General features: G+C 38.1%; 1 protein-coding gene across 1 annotated transcript; it reads right to left on the bottom strand.

Moving 5' to 3' along the window:
- Nucleotides 1-7,269: 7,269 nt before the first annotated feature.
- Nucleotides 7,270-9,358, bottom strand: LOC130138536 (TPD1 protein homolog 1-like). Its single transcript, XM_056312802.1, has 2 exons — nt 9,212-9,358; nt 7,270-7,771 (listed from the first exon to the last, which is right to left on the bottom strand). Exons 1-2 carry the CDS (start codon nt 9,279-9,281, stop codon nt 7,425-7,427), a joined length of 417 nt encoding a protein of 138 aa, XP_056168777.1. The 5' UTR covers nt 9,282-9,358; the 3' UTR covers nt 7,270-7,424.
- Nucleotides 9,359-13,135: the final 3,777 nt, after the last annotated feature.

Genomic DNA, 13,135 nt, shown 5'->3' with positions numbered 1-13,135 from the left:
ATTTTGGATATTACCCTTGAATGTGAGTTTCCATGATGAGGATTTTTTCTTGACTACAGGCTCCCTTCCCCCACTTTTTCGTGTACTGATAAATGAGGACAGATGAAAGATCCTTTCATCCGATACCTAGCTCGGATAACCATCATTATTGTAATTCCAAATTGAAAATCCAAATTCTTGGGGCTCTAATGGAACAAGCTTGGACAGAGAGGATCCTTACTTGATTTTTATTAATAAAGGGAATCCGGAAACAACCTATGGAAAGTTTAGATGAGGCGGATCTTACTTTGATCTGCAAGTTGGCTAGTTGATGTCACCTGATATATAAGTGTTTATGATAACTCTTATGGTATCACTTGATATTTTCCCATCAAATATGTTTGGGCTAATCCATAAAAAAAGAACCAACTTTACCTTGACTGAAAATTCTAGGCTAAACTTTTTTTTTTGACTCAATAAAAATTAGGGTTAATACCACGAAAAACTCTAAACTGGTACACTTGTGACACATTTACCCCAAACTATTTTTTTGACCATAAAAAACCCCAAACTGGTACACCTGTGACAATTTTACCCCGAACATACCACAAAAAACCCCAAACTGGTACACATGTGACAATTTTACCCCGAACTAATTTTTAATATTATTTTTTTTATTTTTTTATTTTTTTATTTTTTCTTTTCTTTTCTTTTCTTTTTTTTTCCTTCACCTTCAACCTCTGGCCGGTCGCCGATCCGGCGACCGGCCAGAGGCGGAAGCCGGCAAGAGCCGCCCTCGCCAGATCCGGCGAGGCCAGCCCTCGCCCGATACCGGCGAGGGTGACCCTCGCCGGATCTGGCGAGGGCCGCCCTCGCCTGAGTCGGGTGAGGGTCGCCCTTGCCCTGGGCTGGCGAGGATGGTCCTCGCCCGACGCCGGCGGGGGCCCTCGCCCGACGTAGGCGAGGGTCGCCCTGCCGGCGTGGCGGGTCGCCTCGCCGGCGCTCGTGCCGGACCGGCAACCGGCCGAGAGGTTGAAGATGAAAAAAAAAGAAAAGAAAAGAATAAAAAATAAATAAAAATTCGAAAAAATAAAAAATAATATTAAAATTTTAATTCAGGGTAAAATTGTCACATATATACCAGTTTGAGATTTTTTGTGCTAAGTTCAGGGTAAAATTGTCACAGGTGTACCAGTTTGGGATTTTTGGTGGTCAAAAAAATAGTTCAGGGTAAAATTATCACAGATGTACCAGTTTGGAGTTTTTTATGGTAAAAAAAAAAGTTTGGGGTAAATGTGTCACGAGTGTACCAGTTTAGGGTTTTTCGTGGTATTAACCCTAAAAATTACTAACTTTTTACTCGAGTTCCAAATCTGGCATCCATTAACTAAAACTTGAGATCTTGTAGATTGTAGGGCACAACTTTAGAATCTCCTTCACTATGCTGCCCAACAAAATCCAATTATTAATGTCCATAACTAGAGCCTTATATATTAAATAAGATCAATTGATTAATGTCTATTTGATGTAGACTTTGAAGTTTCGGGGGGAGGGCTTGGACTTTGAAAAAAGGTTCTAATTGTAAGCTTGGCGGATCTTTTCCATGGCGTATCTCGACGGGCGGTGGTCCACAACTTCAGATTACGACGAAACGGTAGAGGCTAGCCGGAGAGATTCAATCTGAAAATCCTTTTGACTTGTCGGTGAAGTGAAGGAGACCCGAACAACATCACCGTTATTCTTCAAGTTGTGGTTCATAAAAAAAACAATTAATAGTTCTTTAAATCCAGCTAGCAAGCGACGTGGATTTATTGCCGAGGTAGAACAGTCATGTAAGACAATTAACGATTTCAAGTCAACGGGGCCAGATTTGGGATTTAAGTGAAAGTTGATGAGTTTTTATGAGATAAAGAAAAGTTTGGGCTAAAATTGTCACTCAAGTTAAAATTGATTTTTTTTTTTGAAATTAGGCCAAATATGTTCCTAGTTTGTATGTCAGATGTCAGTTGTTGAATGTCTTACAATTTCTTAGTAGAGAATTTTCTGTCCATTTTAAGACACAGCTTACTCCAAGAGATTGCTCCGGTAGCATATTTATCTTGAAACCTGTATGCAGGATCTGAAGGCATCCAATCAAGTGCTTGACTTGTTCGAAGAAGTAGTTTTAGAAAGTACTAGGAAAAATTATCAAAAAAGTCTTAAACATATTACGCTTTTGCCAACTCAGTCATAAACCTTTTAATTGTGCCAATTAAGTTCTAAACTTTTTCACGTTTTGCCATTTGAGTCGATCCGATCAATTTTAGTCAGAAATCACTGACGTGGATGCCAGCCATGCTGGCACTAATGTAGATAATATTTAATAATATTTTAATATTTTTCATTATTTTATTTTCTTCTCTCTTCCTTCTTTTCTTTTTCTTTTTATTATGGCCAGCAGGGTTGTCGAGCCCTCGCTGGCCTCCGGCGATGGCCGCGAAGGTCTCCCCATGACATCACCTTCATGTTGTCGAACAATCCATCTCTGTCAAAATCAATGACCAGCGAGCATGGTTTATGTTTTGCAGGAGCTTGTTTCTAAATGAGCATGGTTCATTTGAAGGTTCTCACTCGGTCTACATGAGCGTGTGAAAACGCATTTGCTTGCTATTCGATCATGAAGTCGCAAACTTCCGTCCGTGCAAAGTAAAGGCGGTGTTCATAGAAGCAAAGAAGACTACTGCTAAGAAAACATTGGCTTGCTTCTCTTTGAGGACTAGAGTTGTGCGCTCATTTCTTGAAAATGTTATTTACATCCCCAAATATTATTAAAAATTATCCATGTCAGTGTCGGCTGTACCACGTAGGACGGCCGAAGTCCACGTCAATGATTTTCAGCCAAAATTGGCCGATAGACTCAATTGGCAAAACGTAAAAAGGTTTAGGATTTAATTGATACGATTAAAATGTTTAGAACTAAATTGGCAAAAATGGAATATGTTTAGGACTTTTTGGTAATTTTTCCGAAAGTACTACATCTGGCCTTTACAAGCTAGGAACAGATGAATGGGCTTTATTAGAGTAGTCACTGTTAGAATATTCAAATATCAAAATCACGCCTTCATCTAACATTTAAGCTTTTAGAATAGTTGTCAACGGTCCCATAAAATCTCACCTGGTATCAGAGCAGAAGGTTCCGAGTTCGAATCTCTTTAGGCCCATATTTGTCTCATCAATAAAATATTTTCACGCTTAGTACTAGGCAAAAATACATAATTAAGCATGAGGAGGAGTATAAGAATATTTAAATATTAAAATCACACCTTCATTTAATAGCTTACCAATTTAAACTTTTATAACAGTTAGCAGTGTTATTAGGCTATTGCAAATGACACATACTACAAGAAGATGCTTCTCGCTTCGGTTGGACACGAGGATGCTTGAGTGAGACTTGTGTGTCATGGCCCGATCCCCATGGGTATGCGTCATCCCACCACAGTTGTTGAGAATGCGACATCCCAGGACTTGTTGCCGACCCAAACAAATGAACTAAAGAGCAATACACGCGGAAGCAAATCGAACTCTCCATACAACATCAATTAAACGGGATAACAAAGAGACAATGGAATCACATCCATAAAACACTTTTATAGGCAAAGCGTTGCTTACAAATTCACATCATACAAGCCTTACTAGAGGCCGCTATCTAGGCACCACACACAACAAAAAAGATCGGTGGTTGGTTAGCCTAGCTTCTCTACCAAAAGGGTACTCCAAAAGACGGGATTGCTAAACCTACTAATCATCCCCATGGTACCCTGACAGCATTCTCGGATCTTTCATATCATCATAAGGCTCAGGGCTCTGAAATGTTTGTAATTCAACAATGAGAATAAATTTCAATAAGTCACTACCTAAGCCTTGCTTAGGCTAACGCGTACTGCAGGACAGTTCGGAGCATGCAAGGTTATCACTCAACGTGCCACAACAATCACAGGCGTCCTTACCTCGCTTTGGCACACACACAAGCCTTGCACGTTAGTATATAGCCACAACACGACAATCATTCATCGCACATAACAAATCGAATCGGGGCAAGCACATGCACAACACACTTAATAATCCAGACATGCCCAATAATAATCTCACATAGCATACCACAATGCATATCACAATCACAAGGTCCATATTATTAGTGGTCCCTCAGGCTCCTCGAACCTGCGTAAAACGAATCAGGCTATAGGGCTTCCGGCGTAACCGGGCATCGTTCTGCATCACACGCATCAAGACGGCATTCCATGAGAAGCATCAAACCGGCCTCCACCGCGATTGACATCCAGTCACCCATTGGGCATCCGATAAATCGGGTATCGTCTCGCGTAAAAAGCATCAAGACGGGTCACAACCCCGCGTAAAACGCCTCAGGGTATTATGTGAGCATACGGGCATTCAATCACTCAACCAAGTCTCATCTTAACCTCGCGTAACACGCCTCAGGGTATTATGTGATTATACGGGTATTCAATACTCAAATCAATTTCTCATCTTTCGATTAGCCAATTGCCATCCAATTCATGCTCAGCTCATAACTAGCCACGTCCTCATGTACAATAACAACATCGAAAAGTTCTTGAGAGAGAGAAACCAAGTTTGCACAAAATCGAGCTTAAAATTTGGCAATTGTGCAGTAACTGAAACCCTTTCGAAATAAATAGTAATTCAACTCCAAAAATTCTGAATTTTGGATATGTCATTGGAAACATCTTGATAAACATTTTTCATGAAGGACACAAAATCCAATTACAACTATAAATAGCTCTTTTTGTCACCCAAAGTCAGATCGAAAATATGGCTACCAGGGCAGACAGTTCGGACTTAGAAATCCCTTTCAATCAGTACCCAAATCTCCTTGGAAAACCTTGAAATTTTTTATATGTCATAGAAACAAATGTTCTTGACAACTTTCATGAAGGAAGTTTGTTGAAAAGAGGTCTGGAAAATTTTATAAAAATTCAGAAAGATATGCTGATCGGGTGAACAGTAAATCCGGCAGAGTGGTGACGGTCCGAAAATGGACTTCTGAATACCCCAAAGAGGTCTCCAAAAATTGCAAATTTAATATATGACATACTTCAAGATGTGGGGATCAACTTTTATGAAGGATACTTCCTTAAATTCGGTCCACATTGATCTCCACAAAAATAGCAAAACACAGACGCATAGCAGCAACGGATCTGAGAATCAACCAACATGAACCATTTAGTAATTCAAGCTCATCTAACCACTAAACCAATTATTCACAGCCATGAATCAACCCCTAACATGTCCATTTGTAACCCCTTAGCCTAGTCAAGGGTTAGGAAGTCACTTACCTCGAGTCTAAACAAGAATGACTCAGGGGAAAAGGGTAGCAACAAGATCGGCAAAACAGCAGCAGCGGAGCAGAAGCAGGAGCGAAAGAAGCAGCAGCAGCAGCAAAGGAGCAGGAGCAGAAACGAAAGCAGCATCGAAGAAGCGAGGGGCAGAAGCCAAGAAGGAAAAGAAGAAAAGAAGAAAAAGAAGAAGGAGAGGAGTTGATGGAGTCGGTGGAGATCAGCGGGAAGTCAGCCGGGGGGGGGAAGGGAAGAGAGAGAGAGAGAGAGAGAGAGAAAAGAGTTGAGTGACTTAAGTAGGTCAACTACCCCCACTATGACTCAATTCAAGGGTTAGGATTAACTAGACAATCTCATCAAAGATCCAATGGCTCATATTGGTCAACTCCACTAACTCCTAGGGGCAAAAGAGGAAATGAGCAAGAGGAGAGAGGGGCATTCTGGTCCAATATTTTCGGCTAGCATGGGGGCAGCAACTTTACCAAAATGCCCTTTTACTTTTCAAATGAACTCAAATAATTCCAGGGGTAAAATTGTCATTTTTCATTCCCGATCCAAATTTTACTTTTTCGACAAATCCGAGTAGCCCTAAGGTTGGCCACGCCAAATGTGACGTCGTCTAATGAATTAGTTGTGGTTTTCGAGAAATTCGATTCCCAAATCCGGATTCCAAGTGATGGTCAATAAATGCAATTTTAGTGTGTCTCAAACAAACGGACGGCTTTTAAGAGTTACGCGTATCAACTTGTGGCCGATCCAATATCGGGCCACATCTAAGTTTACTCGAGCCATGACAACCTCAGTTGTCACGTAATTGCGAGGGTCAATCATTAGTTCCAATTGACGCGATCGTTCGGATTAGATTTAGGATCGTTCAAAATTCATACAATGGTTAAGCGGATTCACCTGCGATCTAATTGTACAATATTTGCGAATCATTCCATAACCATTCTTGGATTGGTCTATAATGGCCCAAAATATCTCCTCGTCAATTTTTATGGTCGAAGTGTCGATTCACAGCCAAATTCTTAGGTCAATGTACTTAATTCCTAGTTAGCCATTCTTTAATGGTTAGTCTTCTCAAGAGTGATCAATTTCGAGTGAGACTTAACTAAAGTGCATCGAAGATACAATCATTTCATAAATCCCGAAAAATGAGTCGAATTTCAGAATGTCACATTGTGTCTTAGTGTTCCTTCCATTTGAGAACGATTTAACTGGTTGCAAGATACTTTGCTATAGTTGGAGTTGAGTTGTTACCATCTTGTTTAAGGTTTCGTGTATGCTCATGACTCATGTTTGGGGAACGTTTGCTGGTTTGATATGGTTTTAAGATACCTGTGGAAAGGTTCATCTAGCGTGGACATGATAAGCTGGTGGATTCATATGTTTACAGTGTGGAATCCAACTAATAACTGGGAACAGGGGACTGAGAAGGGACTGATCCAGTAGCCTACCTAGTCTTGGAACCTGTAATTAGTTTAGTGGCCAAATTGAAAAGTTTAAGAATAACCTGGCAAAGTGCAATAGGTTTAGCACTATTTTGGTAATTCTTGCAATAATCACTCAATCTTACAAAAAATCACACAAATCTTACCACAAAATTTATTGGCTTCAATACTTTTAAATTACTTCAAGGTGAAATTCACAAGAAGTCACCTCTAGATGCTCTTCATAGCGAAGACAGTTCTTATTTATATACAAGGGTTAAATCCAAAATAAGAAACTCGTTTTAGGAAATCTTGTCAAACTAGGAAACAACTCTACGCAGAATCCTACGGAAACTTTTTGGGCTTAAACTCGAGACATATCTCAACCGGTGTCAGAGAAATGACACAAGATGTGAGAAAAGAGGTAGCTGAATACTATCCATTGGCAACGAAAGCCACACTCAAGCACATGACAAAAGAAGAAAGTTGTAACAGCGACATAGTAAGGGTAATTGCAATGAAATGCTGCTTTATTTCTGTAGAATCCCGGCAACATGGTCCTCCAAAGAACAAAAGAAATCTGAAAATCTCTTATGACACCGATACCTGTATAGGTCTAACACACCCAGACGACTAGAAATTGATAATCTTAGATTAAAGTTTATCAGGTGGGGCAAGAGACGTCGAGATGTAAAACAGAGAGGGGGTACATGCGGGTGGTGGAGTACTTGAAAGAGAGGACTTGACCGGGGGTGAGGGCTGCCCCGTTATTCACCAAGCAGTTGTCATAGGTAAGCCGCTTGAATATTTCGGGTTTTATCAGATTGTCGGAGCTGAATTCGCCGCAGTGGAGGTGGACGTTCATGATGGTGCACGGGTACAAACATTCGTTCGAAATTTCAACCAAGAAAATCGGAATCCCCGAAGGTTCCGTTCCTGATGAGCTTTGGTTTATCGTAATGTCTTTCACCGAACACCTTTCAGATTGTTGGAGGCTGCACTTCACCAAACCTGGACGGAAATGGCAATACATGGTTGATGAGTCCTAGTCTTTGTAGAAGCAAAACAACATAAAGAAATTGCACAATGATTGACAGTATCCACACCACAAGTTATCGGCCAACTATGATATATTAACTGCTCCACACCACATCAATTCTCTGATGTGGGACTTCTCTAACACAATTCACACGTGCACCTCAACAAACTTTGATTTGATCATATTAACTCCGTCGAACAATCGAATTGCTAATGACATGAAAAAATCACCAAAAGGCACTCAAAGCACGATGCAGAAATGGAGTTATATAACTAAATGGTAACTTGAGCCAGTGGAAAATGTTGATCCCTAAAATAACGTATATGCAAAAAATAAAGTTGTTTGACAAACCTTAAAGCGCAGATGAATAATCCGAATGTTGATGAATGATCCGAGCCCAATGAATTCACGTTGTAGATTAATCGCACAAATGAAAATGATGAAGAATAAGAGAGCAACAGAAAAAATGCCACGCGAATTTTATTTAAATACAATGAAGAGTCACGAAGAATCGAAAAGTTTCGTTCAGTTCACGAACAGACATATCTGTCCGAAACTAAATGGGCGAACAGTCACGAACACACATATCTGTCCAAAAATAAATAAATAAATAAAATAAAATTCCAAAACAAAAATATGCCTGTTCGGTGAAAAACAAAACTGTCTGAACCAACATATATGCTCGGCGAAAAACAAAACTGTCTAAACCATACTCCTCATTCACCTTCTATGGGATTTGGATATCAAAATCCCAAAAGAAAATTGACCTAGCCAACTGATTATAGCGATGAGAAGGATTACTTGGCATGGCGGATCGAGTTCGAAGGTAAGGAGTCATGTCAAAACGCAATTTGATATCATGCAACTTGATATTATTAGTTAACTGAGTGATCAATCCTGTCCGTTTCACAAGTAAAAGCAATAATGGTCATTTGATCATTTGGATCAAGGCCAAACTTGCACAGGCTAGATGCATTATTGCGTCCGAGCAAATCTTTTGCCATCAATGCAACGAATTTAGTTTGGCATAAACTTATTATATTGGAATACGTGGTTTTTTTTTTTTTTTTATAATCGAGGATCCGCACGTACGGCCGACAGCCAACAGCGACTATACCTCGAGGGGAACTAGCACAGCAACCCACCGCCATGGCCCCCCACTTAAATCGCGATAGCAGTGCTGGGGAATCGATCCCAGGTCTCACGGGGTAAAGACTGGGAATGCCCTAACCAGCGCAGCTGCCCACGGGTGGGTGGAATACATGGTTTTTACAGACTGCATATATCAAAGCCGTTGATGATCACAAGATTCTTGAAAAAGTTAATTGTATAGACATCCTAGATTCGTTAAGCTTGTAAGTTGAGTGATCATCGACTTACAGAAAGATGAAAAGATTATAGTGAGACAATACCTTGGTCAGATACAAGGATTATCAGGACAACCAGGAGCAAGCAGTGAACCTCCGATAAAGTTTTCTTCATTGTGTTTGTCTCCAAACCTGAAAAATATACTAGTATTTTCTCACCAAACTGAGAATATCTCTCTCTCGATCTCGAGTATTCTATAACGAAAGAGATGACCTACTCATTTTCCCTGAGCGTTATATAACGAAAGAGATGACCAAAGGAAAGTGGATGAAGAAACTTCCGTGGGCCGTGTTACACTACTCTCTTTGCGTTTCTCAACATGGTAAGAAATCGAATCTTTAGTATTTATCAATGGAAAATGAGAGAATGGCAACAAAATAAAATTACTGAGATAATCGATTTAGAAACAATATCAACCAAAATATTCAAAAAGAGAACATCGCCCTTAATCATGCAATTGCAATTTAAGTTATGGCCCTAAATTTATTAACTTTCATTTTTCTAGTTTTTTCTATTTCTATGTAGGATCTAATTACCATAATTAAGAATTTGACATGTTTAGTTTTCCTTATTGTAGGTATCCAGGATATATTAAAGGTAATATGTTCTCTTTTTTTCATTGTTAGATATTTACTTCCATATAAATTAGTTTTGTCGAAAAAAGAAATTTCGAACAAACGTAGTTTTTTTATACATAGTCAAGCAAATTTAAGGACAAATTGTCAAGTAGAATCTACAAAAAAAGTTCATATAGACAATTTTTTATCACAATCACTGATTTACAATTTTCACTTTTGTTGTGCATATCACCATCGTTTCTTATTGGTTTTATTCTCTCTCTCTCTCTCTCTCTCTCTCTCTCTATACATACATACGTACGTACGTACGTACTTAGGTAGGTGCATAATGGGATGATCGGTGTGGAGAAAAAAAAACCCTCTTTGAAGATTTTCCAAAATAAAATCACTATTACATTCTCCAACGAAAAATTTCAAAAGATGAAATTTAATTAAATAAAAAAATTGCATAAAAAATAATTTTTTAAAAAATGATAGCGAAATCTCATTATTGAATTGACAAAGATTAATATCATTCACGAAGTGTGTGCGTCAAAATATCAAGATGCCTCATTGTGCATAATGTTTTTAGTATATCCCTAGATATTCCTTTACAGCTTATATTTGTGCTATTGCCTTGATATCTATTTTAGACCAATGAAGTTAAAAAAAAAAAAATTCACCAAGAAAGTGAGCTTATTGAACAGCGAGCCATTAGTCACATGCTCTCTCTTTTCTTCATCTTGGAACTCATACGTTTCCTACGAAACTTTTCAAATGGGAATCGCGTCAGCAAAGAAAGCCATGACAATTACTTAGGAAATTAGGAAGAACCTTAGTCAATGGGGTTTTGAATATGTTAAACCCTAGGATAAGTGGAACATATGATATTGCAAATTGTTGGGGTTTAACTATATCCGCTTAGTGAAGGTCTATGATTGAAGAATACGTAAAATTTGGTTGAGTTGTGAATTAGATTTCTTTTTCCTGCCTTATATAGAGATTGTTCGAATGGTTCCTCTCCTTGTTGAAGCTTGCCAGCTGTTGACACCAAAAAATTTAACTTTTGGGTATAATTGACAAGTGGCAAACTTAGTTGATAAAAGCAAAGTTTGGAAAAAACAAAAGTCATCAATGAACAAGGGAATCGACAATTTGAAGAAAATTGACAACTTGTCAATAAATTATCAACAACACAATGCAGAAGTTATCGATGCGATCCTTCATCAAGTCTTGAAAAGTTGATTGACAAAGTCATTGATAACGGGCAATCAATGCGAAAACTTAAGAGCTGAGTGGTTATGTCTAGTACTGCTAATTTATGATTTTTTTTTTATAAATTCTTGTAGATAAGTGTTGCCGAATAACTTTTTATAAATAAGTATTGCGCAGTGTAACTTTACGTAACCGCTAATAGGATTAGGAAGTTACTTATTTGTTTGAATACAAAATATGTTGTTTGTAACCGTCGATGATGGGTTGTAAATACCCACGTCCTATTCTTTGTAAAAAAATTCCCAATCAATAACATAATTCAACACTCTTCAAATTTATCTTTATTCATTCATTCCTGCAATTTACATGGCTAAACATATTGTCTCTAGTCTTTACCAAAAAAAAAAAATTTGTCTCTAGTCTTCATATCTTTGCATTTGTTGTCATTTACTTTTCTATCCAACTTAACAAAGAACCCTTCACAAATTTTATTGATTTCACTCTTCATTCATATTTCTAAAAGATATTTTATCATCTTTTCGTTGAAACATCTTTTTGGTATGCCCAGTAGGGCATATTTAGTTGATTCGAGAAGACTATGACGAGAAAAAAAGAAAGAAGACTACGATGACAAGAACCAGAAATCAAAGAGAGTCAAACAATGCTGTTGGTAACAACGATCTAGTTCCACAAATTGGTGATGAGGTCTTTTCTACATTTTGAATCTTCAACCGCTGGGAGAGCGGTAGAAGGAAATCAATTGAAAGAAGTTGATCTTTCGAGGCATCTCACGAATGAGCAATTGAGGAAAATTGCATTAAATTCCAACATGGTGGCAACTATGAGAAGAATATTAGAAGAGCAACAGGATTAATATGGTCAACTACATAGTGAATCAAATGTCAAAGGTGAACAAGTCTATCGTCATCAATGCTGTGAATGATGCCTTGCTGAGGCTAAGATCGTTCAACCAACCACTACAAGCAAAATCTAGTGGTAACATGGTACATTCCTAATCCCTCTCCATTAATGCTAATCATATTGGCCAGAGTAGTCAACTCCAATAAGAATTATACAAAGGTCCGAATCTTCTAATCAAGGCTAGAATAATGGAAATAATCATATTATTGCCGGTCAGAATAGTCATAATGGGACCAATAATTTGGCAAATCAACATATTCGACAGACTAAAAAAATGCCAAATATTCAAAATATAAGGCCAACTCGTGAAGTTAGCCACCAAATGTGGGAAATATCCTTTAAGGGGCTAATATGCCGATCAACTTAGAAATTCCGACAAGACCAATATCACCACCTAGAAGGCAAGATGACCAACCAAATCCACGATTAACCCCAGAGCAGTATGTTGAAGCAGTTCAACAACACTTTGATATGGACAGAGGTATTATTAGATGTTCATACAGAAACCTTATCCCAAATGAGTCAACAATTAACCTTTTTTTAGCGGAACCCCCGACTTTGCCATTTTTACTAGCAAAGATGAACAATCAATTGTCAAGCATGTTGGTTGATTCATAGCCCAATGTGGTGAAGTAGGGACAAATGAGTTTTTAATACTAAGGTTACATCCTTTATCTTTATCGAAAATTTCCTTTTCATGGTATACTAATTTACTTCTCATTCGATCCATACTTGGGCTAAGATGGTAAAACAATTCCACTCTCAATTTTATAGAATGATACCTGAGGTAACAATCACTTATTTGGCCAGACTTTATAATTACAATAATGAGTTGGTTGATAAATTTGTTGCTCAATTTAAGAAGGCAAAAAATAGATGCCTCACTTCACTATATAAAAAAATGGAGTTTACTAATGTGTCTTTCAATGGATTAAAATTCAAAATTAGAAAAAGATTTGAAGCCCAAGACTTTGCCGATATATTTTAATTGGCAACGAGTGTGTCTAAGAATAAGTAACTACTTAAAGACAGAGATAAAGTGCCACATGAAAACTTTACACAAAATGTGATTTTAATGGAAAGACATAAGTCCGATCATGAATCTAATCAAGATGAAAATTGTGATGCCACAGAAATGTCACGTGTGTCATGTGGTCCTTTGTTAAAACTATTGTTATTATTAGGCATGTGGAAGCACAAAAATCACATCGCACAAGAAATGTAAGTCTGCCAAGTTTGAATAATTTATATATACCTACTTGACTTCATCCTCCC

The sequence above is a fragment of the Syzygium oleosum genome, unplaced genomic scaffold, assembly GCF_021117445.2.
Source record: "Syzygium oleosum isolate NSW1041296 unplaced genomic scaffold, Sole_v2.1 Sole_v2.06, whole genome shotgun sequence".
NCBI classification, from domain to species: domain Eukaryota; kingdom Viridiplantae; phylum Streptophyta; class Magnoliopsida; order Myrtales; family Myrtaceae; genus Syzygium; species Syzygium oleosum.
Note: the sequence above shows the minus strand (reverse complement) of the source record. Positions and strands in the feature narration are given on the sequence as shown.